Source organism: Phyllobates terribilis, unplaced genomic scaffold (assembly GCF_046119375.1).
Source record: "Phyllobates terribilis strain yellow unplaced genomic scaffold, ASM4611937v1 Scaffold_5__5_contigs__length_657084704, whole genome shotgun sequence".
NCBI classification, from domain to species: Eukaryota; Metazoa; Chordata; class Amphibia; order Anura; family Dendrobatidae; genus Phyllobates; species Phyllobates terribilis.
The window spans coordinates 414,424,970-414,447,096 of NW_027362765.1; the positions used below are offsets into that span (position 1 = coordinate 414,424,970).

The 22,127-nt window shown below is 48.9% G+C and overlaps 1 protein-coding gene across 1 annotated transcript in view; it reads left to right on the forward strand.

Annotated features, from left to right (window-relative positions):
• Window positions 1–22,127, forward strand: part of LOC141271239 (scavenger receptor cysteine-rich domain-containing protein DMBT1) — a 69,111-nt gene that overhangs the window by 41,896 nt on the left and 5,088 nt on the right. Inside the window, exons 4-8 of the mRNA XM_073681357.1 lie at window positions 11,048–11,356; window positions 12,563–12,595; window positions 14,976–15,293; window positions 17,135–17,164; window positions 17,259–17,294. Coding sequence (XP_073537458.1) covers window positions 11,048–11,356; window positions 12,563–12,595; window positions 14,976–15,293; window positions 17,135–17,164; window positions 17,259–17,294 — 726 coding nt within the window. The remainder of the gene's footprint in view (window positions 1–11,047; window positions 11,357–12,562; window positions 12,596–14,975; window positions 15,294–17,134; window positions 17,165–17,258; window positions 17,295–22,127) is intronic.

Below are 22,127 nucleotides of genomic sequence, written 5' to 3' on the forward strand. Positions count from 1 at the left end.
GCTAAGCATCTCTGGGAACTCCTTCAAGATTGTTGGAAGACCATTTCCAGTGACTACCTCTTGAAGTTCATCAAGAGAATGCCAAGAGTGTGCAAAGCAGTCATCAAAGCAAAAGGTGGCTACTTTGAAGAACCTACAATATAAGACATATTTTCAGTTGTTTCACACTTTTTTGTTAAGTATATAATTCCACATGTGTTAATTCATAGTTTTAATGCCTTCAGTGTGAATGTACAATTTTCATAGTCATGAAAATACAGAAAAATCTTTAAATGAGAAGGTGTGTCCAAACTTTTGGTCTCTACTGTATATATATATATATATATATATATATATATATATATATATATACAGTTATATGAAAAAGTTTGGGCACCCCTATTAATCTTAAGCTTAATGTTTTCTTAAAATTGGTGTTTTTGCAACAGCTATTTCAGTTTGATATATGTAATAACTGTTGGACACAGTAATGTTTCTGTCTTGAAATGAGGTTTATTGTACTAACAGAAAATGTGCAATCTGCATTCAAACAAAATTTGACAGGTGCATAAGTATCACCAGAAAAGTGACATTAATATTTAGTAGATCCTCATGTTGCAAAAATAACAGCCTCTAGTCGCTTCCTGTGGCTTTTAATGAGTTCCTGGATCCTGGATGAAGGTATTTTTGACCATTCCTCTTTACAAAACAATTCCAGTTCAGTTAAGTTTGATGGTCGCCGAGCATGGACAGCCCTCTTCAAATGATCCCACAGATGTTCAAGGATGCACTGGGACATAGACATCACAGTAGAAGCTGGGGCATATACATCACAGGAGAAGCTGGTGCATATACATCACGGGGGACGATGAGGCTGGGGCATATACATCACAGGAGATGATGGGACTGGGGCATATACATCACAGGAGACATTGAAGAATATATATAAATCACAGGATCTGTTATATACTGTACATCACATGAGGAGTTGGGGGCATATATATCACAGGAGACACTGGGGCATATACATCACAGGAGACACTGGAGCATATACTGTGCATCACAGGAAGGGCTGAGGCATATGCATCACAGGAGGGGCTGGGGCATATATGACGCACCCAGGGGATGGGGACAACTCGGCGCCTGGGCCTTGTTGTTTGTTTTGGGGGGATGTCGCGGTGGTCGGCTCCCGGGCCCGTACCCTGGGATCACTCTTAAAAGAAGGGGGGAAAGTTAAATGGGATAGGGAAAGTTCGTGACGCCACCTGTGGTGTCTGGTGAGGATCACCAGCTCTGCGACAGTCCTCTGAGGCCGGTGTTCAGGGTTTGCTTAGTTGGTGCGGCTCCCCACAGGTGGAGCGGGGCCTCAGGGCAGCGTAGGAGAAGGGATGCAGGACAGAGGGAACCCAGCCGGGTCGGAAGAAGAATAGGCACACTCACAACAGTTCACTTCAGTACCTTTACTGGTGGTGTTTCAGGCACGATCCAGGGCACTGTAGGGTGAAGGGTACATTTCAGGACTCTCCCCAGTGAGCGGGTGTGGGCCATCCTGTTTCTTACCTTTTCCTGATAAGTTTATGACCTGCCTGGAGCTAGGCCTAACTTGGTCTCTGTCTTGCACCGGCTGACCTGGTGGTAGGGCCTTCTGTTGGAGATCACACTCCCCGGTCTCTTGGGCCTCAGTGACTCCTGACCCTGGTATGACAGTCAGCTTTTGGTTTTCCTGGGACATATAGTTCGCCAGGGGTTCCGGTTGTTTCTGCTGGGCCTTAGGGATCCCTGCAGACGCGGACCCGGTGTCCGGTAAATGGTTATGGGGTGAGCTGGTTAAGCTCCTCTGCCCCCTATGCAGCTCGCTTACTCCACTTGCCTTCGGCCGCGCTCGGGGCCCTCACTAGGCTTTACACTGGCAGTAGGCCTTGCTACTCTTCACCGCTCTTACGGCGTCAGCACGCCTTGGGCTGACTAACCTGAGCTCCCTGAGTCTGGGCTGGACTGACTTTCTCACAGACCTTACTCTCTGTGGACTCCAGACTGACTAGACTGCCTAGCTCCACCTTCCCTATTTATATCCCTAATGGGCTCCCTCTGGTGGTCTGAGGTGGAAGGTGGAGGTGTGTGAATGCTATGAGGGCCTCTTGTGGAGGAATCCGTCCATGCACCCCTCCGGGATATGTGGCACTAATGCGCAGCAGTGCGCCACATTCCCCCCTAGCAAAGCTCAGTACTCCCCGGGCTGAAGTACTTTTTATAACAACAATGACAATAACTCTTCCTTTTATGGGAGGCACTTTGCTTAAACGTTACATATAAAACATTATAAATAATAAATAGATATGTACAATTCAATAAGCAACCCCAGAATTCAGTTCTCTTCCGGTGAGGTTCCCCGACAGGATGTCCATCTCACTGATTAGAGTACTTGGTAGCTTGAGGGACCTGTCCAAAGCAAACCCTCCACGTAGGCCCTGGGGTGGCTGCAGGGCATGGCGATCCTGAGATGGACCTCCACTTGTGCCACCCAGACAGGTTTTTGTTCTGAGGTCACCTAAAGGGGCACTCCAGGGAGTGCAATTATTTACAGCAAATAGATTTTGGGCTGCACACAGTCCTCAGCCACAAAGTTCTTTAGGTACCCTTACGGGTAACTAGAGGCAACAAGGTAAAGTGTCCATTTCACTTAAATTGTCCATTGCAAGCATAACACAAAGTAATAAATACATAAAAATGCACAATATAATACCCCAGGGGCAGCTATTTACACTGTCAGAGTTCCCTTCTTTATTCTCTGTATCTGACAAGGGTCTGACCTCGTGTGATACGTGTCGACCTACGTGGTACTGGGATGCGTGAGGCACTAGTTTTTGCACTACCTCCCATTCTGTCAGTTCTAAGTGTTGGGGAACTGCAGGGTTGCCTTAACCTCTCTACAGGACTGGCAAGTATACCATTGGCTGGGCCTTCTTGCTCTGCTCCAACCGGGGATCCTTCTTCCAGGGATTCTTCTTGAGCAGGCTCTTCTGAAGCACTTACAGGTTCTACTTGCTGTGGAGGGTCTTCTGGCTGTTGAAAGAAGTGGATCACAGGTAATATTACTGCTCCTCCTAGTTGAGGCCAATCTGCCGGGAAATCTCCTAAGTCAGTATGGAGTACTGCTTCTTTAGGCTCCTCCGGTATGGTGAGAGGGACTTCTTCTTGGGGCTTTAGCAGGTCTGGGCACAACTTCAGATGGTCTCTAGATACCGTTGCAGTCGTTATTCCTGTCACAGAGTGCATCTTCTTATAGTCACCACTGTACTTACGAGAGCTTCAATCAGCAAGATATCTTGAGTAAACAGTATTTACTTCATACTGGTTAAACATGAGATACAATTCAGTGTCACACAGTCCGTGTGCTGCTTACATAACACATTCAGGAAAATGAAAAAAAAACACTGGAAGTAAGAACAACCAACAATTGAGAGCTTTCCTCCCACACAATACAGCAAGCATATAACTTTACACACTATCGCCATCTGCTGTCTGGTTAGTATAAAGTCCTCCTGTCACTTATAAAAAGGCCTGATCTGTTGCATATGCCAACAATTCCTTCGTCTTTGCTAATCAAACAGGTCTTTTTGTTATCAAATCTTGAATTTAACACAGTGTAGGGTTCTCTCTCCCACTGGTCATCAAGTTTGTGGTTTCTCCTTTTCTTCTTTAACACCACTTCTCCTGGTGTGAAGGGTTCTGCGGGCGCACTTTTATTGTAGTGGGCTTCCTGCTTGTCCCTCACCCGAGTGTGACTGTCTTCGACACAGGCCTGTACTCTTCTGTACTGCTCCTGTCAGGTCGTGTCCCAGTCCTCAGTGGACATATCTGCTTCTGGTTCTACTACACCAAGCTTCTGGTCCATGGGCAACTTCCCTGGTCTTGCTCGCATGAGATATGCTGGAGTACAATTGGTGGAACTCACAGGTATGTGGTTGTACAGATCTACCAGGTCAGGTAGTAGGTCTGGCCACTGATTTCTCTCCTCTAGTGGTAAGGTCTTCAGCAGGTCGATGACAATGTTATTCATCTTTTCACAGAGACCGTTGGTTTGGGAGTGGTATGGTGTAGTCCGGATCTTTTTCCACCCGTACAGATGGCAGAACTCCTTGAACAATTCGGTTTCAAAGGCTGGGCCTTCATCCGTCAGCACCTGCTCCGGGTATCCATGGGGTCTGCAGAAGTATGCCTGAAACGTCTTCGCCGCAGTTTCTGCCATCAGATCCTTGACGGGGCGACCACCAGGAACCGGGAGTAGTGATCCACCATGGTCAGCTCATAGGAATATCCTGACCTGCTGGGTGACTGCTTGACATGATCCAGGGCTACGATCTCCAAAGGTCGAGTTGTCTTGATGGGTTGCAGGGGTGCCTTTTGGCTGCTGTAGTCTTTTCTTCTGAGGCTACAGGGTCCACAATTCCGGCACCACCTCTCAATGGAACTGCGCATTCCTACCCAATAAAACCGACACTTCAGCAGGGTCTCCAGCTTCTTCCAGCCAAAGTGCTCCGCCTGATCGTGGTAGGCCTCCAACACCATCTGGATGTCAGTCTTGGGCACCACTATCTGCCATACCATCTCATGGGTTTTAGGGTTGACGTACCTCCCGCACAGTTTCTCTCTATAGATGAACAACCGGCTCTTCTCATTCCACAGCTGCTTGGCTTGTAGAGACGCTTCCTTCTCCAGGGAGGAACCTTCCTGGGTTATCAGCTCTTTGATACGGCTGACAACCGGGTCGCTGTCCTGGGTCTCCTTCCAGCTGTGGTGAGGCAGGGGGTTTAACGTCTGTAACGGGGCCGGCTGGTGGAACCTCTGTGCCTTGGAACAAGGAGGGACCCCGAGGGGCAGGTGTTATACTGGGGACGACCTTGTAATAGAGCAGGTGGCTCCCACGGGTCAGGTAGCTGGGACTGACCGGAGTAGCGGGTGGACACAACAGGTAGGTAGCAGTCTCTGGTTGAGTAGGCGGGTGGTCACGGGAAGTGACGGAAGAGCAGGTAAGAGTCTCTTGGCTGGCAGGCAGGCGGTCACGGCAAGTGACGGCTGAGCGGGTAAGAGTCTCTTGGCTGGCAGGCAGGCGGTCACGGCAAGTGACGGTTGAGCGGGTAAGAGTCTCTTGGCTGGCAGGCAGGCGGTCACGGCAAGTGATGGCTGAGTGGGTAAGAGTATCTTCGCTGGCAGGCAGGTGGTCACAGCAAGTGACGGCTGAGCGGTTAAGAATCTCTTGGCTGGCAGGCAGGTGGTTACGGCAAGTGACGGCGGAGCCTCCAGGTAGGCTAGCAGGCGGGTAGCAGGTGAGCGCTCCCAGATGAGCGGGCTAGCAGGTACGGCAGGTAGCAGGCAGGTAACTGGCAGGAGCTTCCTGGTCCGCAGGTGGACTTGCCCATAGACAGACTGGCGGATGCAGGAGACAGACTGCCGGGCAGAAGAGAAGACAAGCAGGCAGACAGGACTGGTAGTCAGGCTGGCAACGGGACCTGAGGGCTGAAGCAGAGGTGAGTATGCTTTGCAACAACTTTTCTCGGGCACCTCCATTTTGGAGGAGGTGCCTTATATATGGGAAGTCCTCCGGCTATTGGCCGGGGACTCCTTAGGACGGCGCGCGCGGTCCCTTTAAGAGAGGGGGAGCGCTCGTGCGCACGCCCTAAGCACAGTGCCCGGGAAGGAGCGCGTGCCGGCAGCAGCGAGGGAAGGAGCGCTGGAGGACGCCGTGCGCTGAACAGGAAGGTGAGAGGGACGGCGTCTCTGCCTAGCAGGAGGCAGAGACGCCGATGCTACAACGTCTTACTGCGATGCCTCCTGGAGGCTCGTTGCTCGTAGACCACTCCATTACGGTGGAAGGCAGGTAGCTCAATCTCCTCCAGGTCATCCACTTCTTCTTCAGTGTCCGACTGGTGAGGCATCCTGGACAGGGCATCGGCGTTGGCGTTCTTGGGGCCTGCCCGGTACTTAATAGTGAATTGGTAGTTTAACAGCCGAGCCATCCATCGTTGCTCCATGGCTCCTAACTTGGCTGTTTCTAGATGAGTCAAGGGGTTGTTATCAGTGAAGGCAGTGAATTTACTGGAGGCTAGATAGTGCTTGAATCGCTCGGTGATGGCCCAGACCAGGGCCAGGAACTCCAACTTGAAGCTGCTATAGTTCTCTGGGTTCCTCTCGGTCGGGCGGAGCTTCCTCCTTGCATAGGCGATCACCTTCTCTCGGCCATTCTGCTTCTGACTTAACACAGCTCCTAATCCCTCGTTGCTGGCATCAGTGTACAGCAGGAACGGTTGGCAGTAGTCAGGGTAGGCTAGGATCTCTTCGCCGGTCAGGATCCCCTTCATCACCTCGAAGGATTCAGCTTGCTCCTTACCTCACTGGAACGGGGGGTTTCTGCCTCTCCCAGACTGTCCTACCAGGAGATCTTGCAAAGGCGCCACTTTCTTGGTATAGTCCTTCACAAACCTCCGGTAATACCCAACTAGTCCCAGGAACTGACGTACCTCCTTGAGCTTCTTCGGCTCTGGCCATTTCTGGATGGCAGTGACCTTCTCTGGGTCTGGTGCTACTCCCTCTGGACTGACAATGTGTCCCAGGTACTGTACCTTTCGCTTGAGCAGGTGGCACTTTGTGGGCTTCAGCTTCATCCCATACCGGGACAGTGACTCAAATACCTCCGCCAGGTGCTTCAAGTGGTAGTCATACGTTTTGGAGTACACTATCATGTCATCCAGGTATAGTAGTACAGTCTCGAAGTTGCGGTGTCCCAGGCAGCACTCCATCAATCTCTGGAACGTTCCGGGGGCATTGCAGAGTCCAAACAGCATACTATTTAACTCGCAGAGTCCCATCGGGGTGGTGAAGGCCGTCTTCTCCCGATCCTCTTCAGCAACAGCTACTTGCCAGTACCCACTAGTGAGGTCAAGGGTGGAGAAGTAATTTGCAGACTTCAAGGCATCCAGGAATTCCTCTATACGTGGTAAAGGGTATGCATCTTTATGTGTAATGTGATTTACTTTACTCTGTAATCTTCACACATTCTCATGCTTCCATCCTTTTTCCTGACTAGAACTAGGGGAGCTGCCCAGGGACTACAACTATCCCTTACTACCCCTGCCTTCTTCATGTCGTGCAACATCTCCTTCGCCTTCTGGTAGTGTGCTGGTGGTAAAGGCCTGTAACGTTCTTTGATGTGTGGATGGTCACCTGTGGGGATATGGTGTTGAACCCCCTTAATCCTCCCAAAGTCAAGTGGGTGTTTACTGAATACCTGCGCTTATTCCTGAACCACCCAGTGTACACCCTGCTTCTGATGGGCAGGAGTGGTGTCTGTCCCAACATGGAGCTGTTGACACCAATCCTCCACCTCTGTTGCCGGGTCATTATCCTCCACTTCGTCTGGTGAGGTTAAGGACTCCACCAAGTGTATGGAGTTGTTATTTACTGTGTACAGTTTGGCAACAGTGGCGTAGCGTGGTAATCTAACCTCGTCCTCCCCATAGTTTAGGAGACAGACGGGCACCCTCCCATTGCGTACATCCACTACCCCTCTGGCAGTTAAGAGTGTAGGTCTATTTTTCCGAGCTAATGGACTCTACTACCGCCTGGTAGCTCCGTCCTTTGAGACCTATTGCTGCTGTACACCAAATCAGCATTTCACTCATCGGGGGAAACACAATGGGTACCGGGTCTGTCACCCGTACATTACCAATTTCACCGCCTGTTAGCTTTACCTGTTGCTGGTACATAAGGGCTCAGATCTCTTTCTGCAGCGCCCTTCTCTGCCCTGGTCTGGCAGTGTCAGCTATCTGTTGGAGCAAGAACAACACTTCTCCCAAACAGTTACTAACAACATTTGTGCCAAGTACCATATACAAGTCTGTATCATCAGGATTAGTCTCTACTACAATTAGTCCCTGGTCCTTCAGTTCCACTCTTCCCACCTTTACTGCCACATCCTTAACCTCGACTAGGTTAAGGGGGAGGCTGTTTGAGGCCTACACGGAAAGATTGGGATCTGGCGGGTGAAGTTCGTCTATGGACCAGGACCTTTGGTAGAGGACATCAGGCATGATGGTTACCTGAGATCCTGTGTCCAGCAGAGCAGGTGTTGCGATGCCGTCCAGTACAATGGACAGGAAATGTCTTCCTCCCATGAACCTGCAGTACCAGTTTGATGGGCCTGGGGGGTCTACTCCTGGGTGTCGGCCCTCGGCCCCAGTGTTTTCTCGTTTAAAGAACAGCTCTGGACGGCGTGACCTGTCTTGTGGCAGCGGTGGCAGACAGGGTCCCTCGGCGGGCGGTGTTGGTCGCTGGTTCTCCCAGGTGGTGGCGTTGTCCTCCTCCTCCTTCTTATCCAGGGGACATCCTCAGGGCTGTCAGCTAGCTGGATCCTTCCTTCTGCCTCGGGCACCGTCCGCAGTTGCAGGGCACTCAGTACAGTGGTCAGGGTTTTGCTCAACTGACGCACTTCAGAGCGCAGGCTGTCCAGCTCACTAGGGGACGTTGCTGGAACCTTGGCTTCAGCAGCCACCGGGGAAAAGTTGGACGCTGCAGGCACTGGGGTGGCCCCACCCTGGTAACATTGGATAGCAGTTGTTTCCAGGGGCTGCAGTCCTTTTATAGCCATGTCCTTAAGGGTGTCAAAGGTGGCATCTGGATGATCCAGGGACCACCAACGCACAGTCCTGCTCTCCTCTTGAGACCTCAGTCCCCGGATAAACTGTTCCTTCAGCATTTTATTTTCATTATCGATGCTGGTTAGACTAACCTGTTTCAGAGCTCGCAGGGCCCCTTGTAAATGCCAGGCATTGTCCCGAACACTGTCCTCCGGTTGCTGAGAGCAGTTGTAGAACCTCATCCGGAGGTCTGTCTCAGTACGATTCTCAAAGACAGTCTGTAACTTTTTAAAGATTGCGGACACTGACTCCTGGTCTGCGGCCGACCAGGTTTCTACTTCTCACTCCGCAGCACCAGTAAATTGTCCTAATACAACAGCGGCTCTTTGCTTGCCTGTCATAGAGTACATGTCCAGTATACCGCATATTTTCCTTTTGAATCCAAACAGGGTATCTGGTTTGCCGCTGTACTGTGGGAGCCACTTCGCTCCAGGGATGTACGGTAGGGCCATGGGTATGACAGGGGTTACAAGCCCTGCTGGTGGAGCGGCTGCTCCGGCCTGCTCGGCGCCGAGCGCGGGTTGAACATCAGAGCAGTTAACCGGTACTCCGGCGTTGTGCTGTTCTTCGGACATTCTGGCGCCCCCCTAGTGAACCGTGGCCTACCTTCTTCTCTTTTCTTCCGGTAGGCCGCAGCTACACAGGTGACGGTCTTCTTCAGGACCTTGTGTCGCTTGCGTCCTACATCAGAGCGCTCACCTGGGCTCCTTTCAGGACCTGGCGCTTCCTCGTTTGACATCGATGCGTGGGGCGTGTCCGGGGCTTCGCGCGCTTCAGCAGGTACGCCTCTCAGTTTTCCTCGGTTACGCCCTTCTTCCCGCTCGGCGGCACAACAATGGCGGCGATCTTCGCCACAGTTAAATACACAGTTTTTGATTAAAGGCGCACAGTACACGGTGGCAACGGGCACAACACTCTGTCGTTGCAGCGGGCACGGAATCCTGTTTGTGACACCAGGAAGAGATGACGCGCCCAGGGGATGGGGACGACTCGGCGCCCGGGCCTTGTTGTTAGTTTTGGGGGGATGTCGCGGTGGTCGGCTCCCGGGTCCGTACCCTGGGATCACTCTTAATAGAAGGGGGGAAAGTTATATGGGATAGGGAAAGTTCGTGACGCCACCTGTGGTGTCTGGTGAGGATCACCAGCGCTGCGACAGTCCTCTGAGGCCGGTGTTCAGGGTTTGCTTAGTTGGTGCGGCTCCCCACAGGTGGAGCGGGGCCTCAGGGCAGCGTAGGAGAAGGGATGCAGGACAGAGGGGACCCAGCCGGGTCAGAAGAAAAATAGGCACACTCACAACAGTTCACTTCAGTACCTTTACTGGTGGTGTTTCAGGCATGATCCAGGGCACTGTAGGGTGAAGGGTGCATTTCAGTACTCTCCCCAGTGAGCGGGTGTGGGGCCTCCTGTTTCTTGCCTTTTCCTGATAAGTTTTTGACCTGCCTGGAGCTAAGCCTAACTTGGTCTCTGTCTCTGTCTGGTGGTAGGGCCTTCTGTTGGAGAACACACTCCCCGGTCTCTTGGGCCTCAGTGACTCCTGACCCTGGTATGACAGTCAGCTTTTGGTGTTTCTGGGACATATAGTTCGCCAGGGGTTCCGGTTGTTTCTGCTGGTCCTTAGGATTCCTGCAGACGTGAACCCGGTGTCCGGTAAATGGTTGTGGAGTGAGCTGGTTAAGCTCCTCTGCCCCCTATGTAGCTCGCTTACTCCACTTGCCTTCGGCCGCACTCGGGGCCCTCACTAGGCTTCACACTGCCAGTAGGCCTCGCTACTCTTCACCGCTCTTACGGCGTCGGCACGCCTTGGGCTCACTAACCTGAGCTCCCTGAGTCTGGGCTGGACTGACTTTCTCACAGACCTCACTCTCTGTGGACTCCAGACTGACTAGACTGCCTAGCTCCACCTTCCCTATTTATATCCCTAACGGGCTCCCTCTGGTGGTCTGAGGTGGAAGGTGGAGGTGTGTGAATGCTATGAGGGCCTCTTGTGGAGGAATCCGTCCATGCACCCCTCCGGGATCTGTGGCACTAATGCGCAGCAGGGCGCCACGTATACTGTACATCACATGAGATACTGGGGCTGCCGCTGGTGTTGTCATCTATGAGCCTGAAGCGTAGAGCATGATGACTCTGCGCACAAAGTACAGTACATCCTGATGCTGGCACTCGCCAGCGTCAAGACATAATCCTTCATTGCACGTGCCGCAGCATTCAGCAGTGAATGTGAGCTTTCAAGTAGGGAAATGCAAGGAGCTAATAATAATTTATCATTATCTAGGTCAACTATAATTAACTAGGCTACAAATAGGAAACGAGAATGCTCAGAATTTTTGATTGATCCTTTCGTTTATGTGATTTTTTTTTCTTCTGACGTACAGCCCCAGTGGCGCTGCGCTTGACACAGGGTGAGCATGCCTGCGCAGGTCTTGTGGAGCTATACTACAGAGAATCATGGTCCCCGGTATGTGATGATGGCTGGAATAGAATCAATGCAGAGGTGGTGTGCCGACAGGCTGGTTGTGGGAGCCCCATCCTGCCCCTCGCTAGATATGGACGAGGCAGGGGGAATATCATCCTGGATGATGTAAGCTGCGTTGGAACTGAACAGATGCTGTGGCAGTGCTTACATCGTGGGTGGTACGTCCATGACTGTGGCCCTCTGGAAAATGTAGGAGTCATATGCTCAGGTACTTCTTTAACTTTCTTTTTGTGTATGAAATGTTCTTAAATGTTTTATATTATTAAAGAGAAACTATCACTTGCATAAGGATAGAATTTTTGTTCAACTTGGTTTAAATTGCACCATTGTTCTGAATCTGGTCTTATTTTTTGTTCCTTCTCCTCTCCATTTCTGAGATATGGACCCACTTCTCTGTACCTTTTATCCAACACGGCGTGGTCCCTAAGAAAACACCCACAGAGAAGAATTAAGAACCACACCTACTTGACTAAAAGGGCTCTATTTACTTACAAGGAAAAGAGAGGTGATATCTCAGGAATGGAGAGGAGCAAGAACAAAAGAAAAACTGCACCAGATTCGGCAGGACGGCGGCATTTATGGCATGTGATTTATTTTTATAGATTTATGGAAATGGCGGATTCTATTTAATAAAGTTTTCTAAAGATTTTAAATCCAACCAAGAAATAAATCTGTGATGTCACATAAAAAAGAGACTTGCTTGTCAAATTCAGTAATCTCTTGATGGTTTCATATGATATTCTACAGAGCAAAGAAATGCCTTGAGCTACAATATTGGAAAACGTATGCCCAACAATAAAACAGTTACAGCATCCTAATTGTACCGTACAATGCCCTAATAATACCACCATACAATACTATAATGCCACCAAAAATGATAAAATAACCATTATAAAATAACCAACCTGTGCAGCTGCATAGGGGCCCAAGAGGTAAGGGGACCACTACCACCTCCAAAGCAGGAGGAATTGTGCATTATGATGAGATATTGGACTGCAAAAGACCCATATATTGTTCTTGCACAGGGGCCTCTTCTGTCTGTGTTCTCTCCTGCAAATAACAGTGCATAAATATAATGTCAGAGTGCTGTAATGGTGTTCAGTATATGTTCCTTAAAATAGCGAGATAAAAGCCTAAAATCTTAGTGTAATAATTTATGGAAGAAATCCTAATTTTAAAAAGTAAAGTGGTTATTGGGGATTATAGAAAGAGGTCTACCTTTTTTCCCCCCCAGAAACAGCACCACTCTTGTCCACTGGTTGTGTTTGGTATTACAGTCTAATCCCACTCACTACAATGATTGAACTAGACTTGTAATGCCAAAGTCTGAAAAAGAAGTAAGTCCTTTAGTTTGTGTTATGTTTTCTGGTTTTGTACTAAATATGTGTTGTATCTTTTTCTATTTTATTTTAAGCAAATTCGAATTTTCCCGCACCTCAACCTCAAAGTGAGTACTCAATGATTGTCCTTGTTGATTAGTGATATAATGTAATTCTAAGCGACCATTTGCTGGGGCTATGTTTTATAGGTGTTATATGAGAATTTAGGTGTAAGTGGCACTGATTTGTACACATGATATTAATGTATCTGCATTCACCCCTGCTATGTTATAATGTTGGTAAATCTTTACCAGAACTAAAAAAAAACAAACAGCTAAAGCAATTCAGGGAAATTTAAAGGGGTTGTCCATCTTTGGGGAAATTTCTTTTTACCCAAATAGATGCATTTTGGACTAAAAATAATTTTTGCCATTGGATTTCATTAACATTTTTGCTCTGTTTGCCTTCTATTTGTACTGTTTGCACTGTTATTGCTTGTTGTAGAATGAGTTGAAGAAGTTGTCCACTACTAGGACAACCCTTTCTCATACCCCACGTTTGGCCCCAATAAAATAAAAAAGCTTTTACTCACCTCCCGTGCCGGCGCTGCTCCAGCAATGTTGGCACTCGCTCTCCCGGGGCTCCCGTGCTGTTGTTGTGACACGTGAGTCTGGTGCCAAATCAGCGCTGGCGACACTGTCTCTGCCTGTGTAGGAATCGAACATGAAGAGGAAGTCAGGGCTGCGACTCCTCTCTGACTTCCTCTTCATATTTAATTCGTTCGAAGATGGGGAGAGTGATGCCAGCGTCTATTTGGCGCCGGCGCCTCGTGTCACAACAACAGCATGGGAGCCCCGGGAGACTGAGTGCCAACACTGCTGGAACGGCGCCAGCACGGGAGGTGAGTAAAAGCTTTTTTAATTTTATCGGGGCCAAGCATTTAGATCAAGAAGGGGTTGTCCTAGTAGTGGACATTCCCTTTAACTGAGAATTCATCACTGATTTTGTTCTGACAATCTAACTGGAGAGTTTGTAATTTTTAATCTGTCTTTTTCTAAGCCCCAGATTCATGACCACAGACCACATAAAAGTTGAATTTGCTGGGAAATAAAGAATCTCTAAAAGTCAAACAATGCAACATTTTTCATAAAACTCAATTGCAAAAAATGATTTTTAGCTTCAAAAACATGCATTTAAGTAAAAGCAAAACAATAAATTGCCCATAAAGGTAGACTACTCCTTTAAATATAACAAGGTGCCTTCCATCTTCACCATGCTGAAGATACTCTGTTAGCACCCAAACATGCTCAGATAACACCTCATCCAAGCACATTCGCGCATCACTAGTCAAGGAACAATGGTGACTTAGTGACTTGGCCTCATGCGACCTCATGACATACATCGCTCTGCAGCATCATGACATCGCTTGAGACCTGGTGAGTGCCAGAGGCTCCAAAGAGCATAGTGACGATGGAAGACTAGACCTAAGAGAACTATGCGGAGGACTGGTTAGTGAGCCGTGCGGATGGACAGGTGAGGGCTGGGGCAGGGTGACTGTAATTTATTTATCTATTTATTTTAACCCATATATTTATTATACTTTGGGGTCTAGAGAGCTTTCACTCTATAATAACACATATTTGCATCAAATAAGTTCAATGGGAATAAAATTTAGAATTTTTCAGCTGAATTTTAGCAAATGTGCCCAAATTCAAATTTGTCAAATTAGCTTGAATTCGGCTGGGAAATTTGCTCATCTCTGTGAAGAGTACAATGTATACAAAGTTTTTTTTTAATTCACTAAAGTAAATCATTACAGTGGGTCCCCTATTTTCGTTCGGTTGTATGGAAATGTAATTTTTAGTTCCAGGAGTATTCAGGACTGATATGATGACAGTTTAGGTTGATGCAGGGAGCAACTGTGTGTGTTTTTTTTTTAATTCATCTGTATTTTATTTATTTATTTATTTATTTTTTACATACAGTAATATGTACTTTTTGAGACCATAAAAAAATGCCTCTACAGAGAGGCAGGGGATGTGAACTCTAGTGCCTCCTATTGGAGGTAGCAATCCTAAAAGTCAACATCGACCCTTTAACGAGCTTTGCCACATGAGTTAGGATAAAAGCCAAACCAGAATCTCAATTTGCAGACACGTGTTTCAGGGTGTTGCCCCTCATCAGTGCAAAATATGAAATATGATTTGACTGTATGAGAGGCTTCTTAGTGGGATTCAAAACCGGTGATAGAGTTCCCCATCACCTACTATGTGCCATTTGTAATACTTGTCTTTTTACAGTATGTGGTAGAGAGGCGCTTGGGCTATCTCAGCTAACAGGAGGTGCAATTGCTGCTTCTGCACCCCCTATGGCATCACCCTTTCTGATGGTAATGAGTAGACGACTCCAGCATGAAGTATAATGGTAGCAGTTGTTTTTTTTCCTTATTTATCAGTAAAAACAATGATATTATTAAAATTGAATTTTTTTGCATTTACATCTCTCTAGTTCTTCCCGTCGAGCTGCGCTTAACCAACGGGTGGCATCGGTGTGCCGGCCGCGTGGAGCTAAATTACAATAACTCATGGGGCACTGTGTGTGATGACCTATGGGACATTGATAATGCCATGGTTGTGTGTAGACAGTTGGATTGTGGCACGGCTGTTTCTGCACCTGGATTAGCTCATTTTGGTGAAGGAATCGGAGATATTGTTTTGGACGATGTCAGTTGTCTTGGAACTGAGACTACACTTAGCCAATGTCCTCATCGGCCATGGGGGACTCATAACTGTGTGCACAGTGAGGACAGTGGCGTTATCTGCACAGGTAAAAGACTTGGGGATGGGTAGGTTTGTTATTTTATATTGGTTGTCTTCCCATCGCTGTCTTCTTCACAGTCCTCAAAAATTCTGTCTGGCTATTTCTTAGTTATATCTACTTTTGTAAAAAGCAGATTATGGCAAATCATTTCCAATCACAGCGGTTACTATTCTTACAGAACAGAAATCACAATTACTCCATAAGTAGCTGTAGATTTATACTTGAGTCATTCTTATCATGATAAAGGGTTAGCATTGCAAAGTGTTTGTGAAAACACACAGCTTTGCAATTTATTTCTTATTACAAATCCTCTCCATTCTCAAGAACAGATGGATTTTTAATTATGTAAGTTTACAGCTTGTCACCTGTGTTAATGGCCACCATTGCGGAAAGTAATTAGTACTAGCGCTCCTAAGTAAGGAATGCAGTGCTTACAAGTTCTTTTCTAAAGAGCTTGTAAGCGCTTCTTTGAAGCTAGTTGGATCCATAGATCAGAACAGCCTCAGTGCCGCTGTGCTCCTCCGATACTGCAGAGGCAAAGCTGCCTCTGCCAACAGCATTGGAGAGCAGGCAGTTCAGACCAGCGGCCATGCCGCCAAAGAGTCAATCTTTAGGAACTCACAGTCCTGGGAGCCGGGAGGCAGGGAAGTAGTGTACTCTGAAAAATCAATGTTGAGCATAACACTTTGAAACTTCACCTACCATGTGCTATTTATGATACTTTTATATTCTTGTTCGGCAAAGGGGACTTTTGGCTATAATTAGGCACCATGACAGGGGTGCAATCTAAATTGAGCACTACTTTCATGGTTATTATAAGTCCGCAGTGTTGCAAGAAACCATGAAAGTAGTGTTCAATTTAGTTTGCACGCAGCCAATCAGTGCAATGTTTTTGTGCTATATTGGATACTAGAAGAATAGATTGCTGCTGACAAATCTATCCAGTTAAATATATACTGGCGGAATATACACAGCTAAGTACATAATGTACTTCCCTGTAGTTCTGAATTTTAAATGGCACATGCAGAAAATGGACCTGCTACTTGCTCAAAAATTCAAGTTAAATATCTTATAAAAATCCCTGAGCTTACCTGATTCCGCTGCTCTTTACCATTTTTCGCTGCGTCACTCCATTGCAGAGATATTCACGTTTCTTGCTTTTGGAGCGCAGCATATGAAATCTCTCCTTCTGGTTCAACTGGGCGTTTCTTCAGAGTTTTTATTCCTGCCTATCATATGTTGCCAGTCACAGCTTAGCAGCTGAATTAACAGTATCAGCTGCTGCTGAGCTGTGATTGGCAGCATCAGGGAGTGGTAAAAGCACACCCCCCCAATGAACACTTTGAAAAAACACTTAGATGGTCTAAAAGAAGAGATTCCACATACTGCGCTCCAAATGCAACAAATGTGAATATCTCTGCAATGGAGCGACGCAGTACAAAGTGGAAAAGAGTAGAAAATCAGGGGATCTTAGAGGTTTTTTTTCTTTGCAGCAGGTATTTAACTCGATTTTTTTGAGTCAGTGACAGTGCCTCCTTAAATAAGTTTTCCATTCCCCCCCAAAAACAAAAACCTGCTCACAATTTCATTCTCCAGTCAGTACAGTACAGGCTCTGACAGTCATAGGTATTAGTGACTGCAGAGATCATCCTCATTACCAGTTAGTGCAGACCTATAATACTAGTAGTACGGCTTGTGACCACTGTGGCTAATGATTGGCTGCAGCAATCACATTGATTATAAATAAAGAGTTTCCTATTTTGTTTATTGTGTTTTTGAAGCTGGGTAACTCCTTTACTTTTATACTTTTTTATATGTTTCTTTTTTTCATTCTTTTTTCCACACAGCCGCTGGTTTTCAATCAAAAAAAGCCCCAGGTAACTCTCACAGTAATATTATGCCAGAAAACTTTTTTTCTTCACATTGTCACCATTTTTTACATATCATTTAATATATTTTGTCATGTTTTAGAGCTGCCTTCCACCACAGCAAAACAAAATGTGACAGGTGAGTTGTTCTCATTATACATGTAAATTGTTAATTACTGTCACAGTTGTACCAATGATCCATTGATCCTCCACTGGTCACTGTTTGCTGGGCTTCATAGGAGGACCAACATTACAGCAGTGGGTGAGTCCAGCAAGCTGCAGGTAACCCACAGGCATACCACGATGGGAGCCCGTGCATGGCTATGGGAGTCAGTGATAATGATTGATACTGGCATTTAATTGGTCAAACAGCAGTGATAAGAGCCATTTATGGTCGCTACTAGAGATGGGTGAATTTATTTGAGTGTAACTGAATATTACAAAAATTGGCATTTTGGAGATAACTTATTTTTTGGAGTTCGCTCAGCTTCAAGTCAGCAAAATCTTGCTGAACTGTAGGCTTGCAGACAGAAGCCCCAGCCTAGAGTGAATACAGGGCCAGAGATGAAGTGCAATGGAGGTGCGGAGGATCGGACATCGGGCAGGGAGTAGTGAGGCAGGCAAAGATGTGAGTGGTGAGCGAGTATGAGGTTTCTTTTTATATTATTATTATTATTTATTATCATAGCACTATTTATTCCATGGCACTTTTGACCCGCCCCCTGGGCCGTGGGGTGCTCGGTGCCGGGCCGGTCGTTGCTAGGGGAGATGTCACAGTGGCGGTGACCCGATCCGTGACCCAGGGCGGTCAATCAAAAGGGGGATTATTTACAGGGGATTATAGTTTATATACAAAGTTTGTGACGCCACCTGTGGTATGCGACTATGTGGAGCCGCCGCTGCGGTGCAGATCCTCTGGAGCTATTGTTAATGTAGCAGAGTTGGTTTAGCTCTCCACAGGTAGAGCTTAGCTCCAGGGCAGTGTAGATGTTATAGGTTGTGCTGGGCGTTGTAGTACAGGGGTGATGGCGCAGATAATAATCACAGAGACAGTGGGTGCAGTCTTCCGAGTTTACTCACAGTTATTAAGTTCCCCAGGTTACAGGTTCCGGACTACAACCTCCCACGTCTCACTGCGTTCACCAGGCAGGGGTTCAGCAATCCCTCAGGTAGTTCAAGAGTGCCTGACAGGACCGCTTTCTATATGCCCTCCTCAGTCGTCTTCCTGCGCTGGCTCTCGCCCTCCTGCCCTGCGCCTCGCAATCAGTATCCCAATCCGGTAGCCTCGGGTCTTGTCGGACGACCTGCAGTCCCCTGGACCCTCTGTGGCCACCTTTTCAGTGATATAATTGCGGATGTGGCCACTGCACCTTACAAGCACAGCAGCCTCCGGTTCCTAGCTGAGCCTTGTAGTTCTCCACTAGTTTAGGGGCTGGTCCCCTCTGCAGCTCGATCCCTCCACCGCCTGGCAGATTCGGGCGTACGGGTGGCCTCCAGCACTTCCCGTACCCCTGGGATCCCTTCTGTTCCTGGAGCCTTTCTCCTACTCCCTCTCCTCTCTCAGTCCTTGGCCTCTCGGGCTAGGCCCACCTCCCGAGCAGAGCTTATGCAGAGCCCCTGCTCATTTCACTTCTCCTTCTCTGACTGACTACACTCTCTAAGATGGCTCCCCTTTTTATACAGCTTCTTTCAAGTGCTCCCCTGAACTACGTCCTCCACCCACACCCACTACATGGTTCCCCCTCACTTGGTTCCCCTCCACTCCAGCCAGGGACCAGGGACTGTGCTCTCCCTTAGGAGCAATCTCGCCCTGCCCTACTGAAGTGGATGTGTTGGATGCAGGTGTTAGGGTCCCGGGTAGCACTCTATCCTTACCTGAGAGTGGGATACCACACCTCTGGATGAGATGCAGTACCTCTGTGGCGACTGAACCTGCAGGGGTGCCACATACCCCCTTGGTAAAACACAGCACGTCCGCGGGCTGGAACAGAGTAAAAACAGGGTATTTTAAAGACATGCAAATTTTAGATGCATCACATATAAGATCATAAACATAAAATTTCTTCCCTTTATGGGAGGCACTTTTTCTTGAACGTTACTGGTTACGTTTTTATCACAACATTATAAGAATTTTTTAAATAACATTTTTCTTCTCATATAAAACATTTTCCACATAAAACATTTTTCAACAGGTTACAGCACGATCTGCAACCAGGTGTCCATTTTCTTTATCAAGGTGCGAGCTAGCAAACATGAGCATGAGGGACCCGTCCGAAAACCCTCAACGTAGGCCCTGGGCGTGGCTGCAGGGCACAGGTGATCCAAGTGTTGGACCACGTCTTCGGCCTCGCCAAACGGGTTTTTGTTCTGAGGTCAGTCGTTGCATAAAACCAATAAGGGGCACTTTAAGAAGTGCAATTATATACAAGTAAAAGTTTATAGGGAGATCATCGTCCTCTACCTCAATGTCTTTATACCCTTACTGGGTAACTGGATAAACAAAACTTTCTGTACCTTTCCAGGTAACTATTTACAATTCAGTTCCTCTACTATGCTTTAGTAGTGGTGTCCCCCCCGGGGAAACACCTCATTTTTGCAGGCTGACCCAGCTGGGTCATTAGCCCTAGACTGCAGGGGCAGGTCCTCCTCCTCCTCGACCACTCTGTACATCTGGAGGGTGTACCACCCGCGCTCCCCCTTGTGTTGGGTGTAAGTGACACGATCACCGGGGTAGAGGTTCCTGTCGGGATGTCCTTGCTCAAAATGGGACTCGACATCCCGCCGATTCACAAATATATCCCGGGCTATCCGTGGATCTCTTATGAAGCCCCTTCCGGCCTCCAGGTCAAACTTGACTATAAGTCCCTCCACACGGGGACTGAGCGTGACTGATTCTGCCTTGCGGGCTGGAGCTTTGGCTGCCATATTCCGGGCCTCCATTTGCTCCCAGCGTACCCGCCGGGTGTGCAGCTTGCTCTCTAGCTGCAGGAGTTCTTGCCAGCAGTATTTCTCCCTACTGAGGGCTTGGGCCTGGGTCTCCCACTGGAACCCCATAAGATTCCCCTCCAGGTCGTCCCACCGAAATTCTTCTCCTTTTTGGCAGGCAACCTGGGGCACTGGTGCAGGTATTAGAGGAGGTGCCTGCTAGTCCTCGACTTTGTCGGACCAGTCGTAGGTGGTACGTCCATACACCCACTCGGGTGCAGAGTCAGGCGGCTCTGGAAGGGGGCCGAGCAGCAGGTCCGCGGCATGGGCGCCCGGAGTTACAGGTTCTGGGCCCAGGAGCTGCTCTAGGGCGGACGCGCCCAGGAATGGAGAATCCTGCTGGAAGCCCAGGAGCAGGTCAGCGTTTTCAGCGCCCGGGACAGGGAGACTCCTCTTATCTGCTCCCGCGGCCACTCCTGTGCTGCACGCTGCCTCCTGGCGCTCATCAGACTCCGCCGGGGCTGGAACGCTGCTGGTGGCACACAACGTTCTCTGCTGCCGAGCAATCTTCTCTAGCTGCTCCTTCTTCCATCTCGTGACCGCTGCCTGCTGGGCCTCCTCCACTTTGCTGCTCAGCTCGTGCACCTCAGCTTGGAGGAACTCAGTATCCTCCGGGGACAGTTTAGAGATCACCCCCTCCAGGGTGAGGGATGTCTCTGGCTGCTGCAGGACATTGGCGGGCGCTCGGTCCTGACCTCCATCCATGTCGGCTTCCGGGTGCGGTCTGGCTGGTCTGCTGGAGACCACACCCTGTCTCCACTGTTTCTCTCCTCCTCCTCTCCCCTTTCGGGGGTGGTTCCATGGCAGGCTGCTGTCGGTCACTTCTAGGGGCGGTCCCCCCACTTTGATGGACACATCTATATACATGGCCACCGCTGCTTGGGGCGGGCCTCGCTTTTGGCGCCATTCTGGAACCCGGCCCACGATGCGAGGTTCTTTGTTGTCCTTGATCACGCACATAATGGCGCCCGTTCTTCTGGGGCGGGCGCCACATTCAGTATAGAACACAGTCTCTAGGCGCACAATACCCGGTGATAACGGGTGGGTTCATATCCTGTTCGTGACGCAAAAGATGACGCGCCCCCTGGGCCGTGGGGTACTCGGTGCCGGGCCGGTCGTTGCTAGGGGAGAAGTCACAGTGGCGGTGACCCGGTCCGTGACCCAGAGCGGTCAATCAAAAGGGGATTATTTACAGGGGATTATAGTTTATATACAAAGTTCGTGACGCCACCTGTGGTATGCGGCTAAAGGGAGCCACCGCTGCGGAGCAGGTCCTCTGGAGCTGATGTAAGTGCAGCAAAGCTGGTGTGGCTCTCCACAGGTAGAGCTTAACTCCAGGGCAGTGTAGATGTTATAGGTTGTGCTGGGCGTTGTAGTGCAGGGGAGATGGTGCAGATAATAATCACAGAGACAGTGGGGTGCAGTCTTCCAAGTTTACTCACAGTTATTAAGTTCCTCAGGTTACAGGTTCCAGACTACAACCTCCCACGTCTCACTGCGTTCACCAGGCAGGGGTTCAGCAATCCCTCAGGTAGTTCAAGAGTGCCTGACAGGACCCCTTTCTATATGCCCTCCTCAGTCGTCTTTCTGCGCTGGCTCTCGCCCTCCTGCCCTGCACCTCGCAATCAGTGTCCCAATCCGGTAGCCTCTGGTCTTGTCGGGCGACCTGCAGTCCCCTGGACCCTCTGTGGCCACCTTTTCAGCGATATAATTGCGGATGTGGCCACTGCACCTTACAAGCACAGCAGCCTCCGGTTCCTAGCTGAGCCTTGTAGTTCTCCACTAGTTTAGGGGCTGGTCCCCTCTGCAGCTCGATCCCTCCACCGCCTGGCAGATTCGGGCGTATGGGTGGCCTCCAGCACTTCCCGTACCCCTGGGATCCCTTCTGTTCCTGGAGCCTTTCTCCTGCTCCCTCTCCTCTCTCAGTCCTGGGAGTCTCGGGCTAGGCCCACCTCCCGAGCAGAGCTCATGCAGAGCCCCTGCTCCT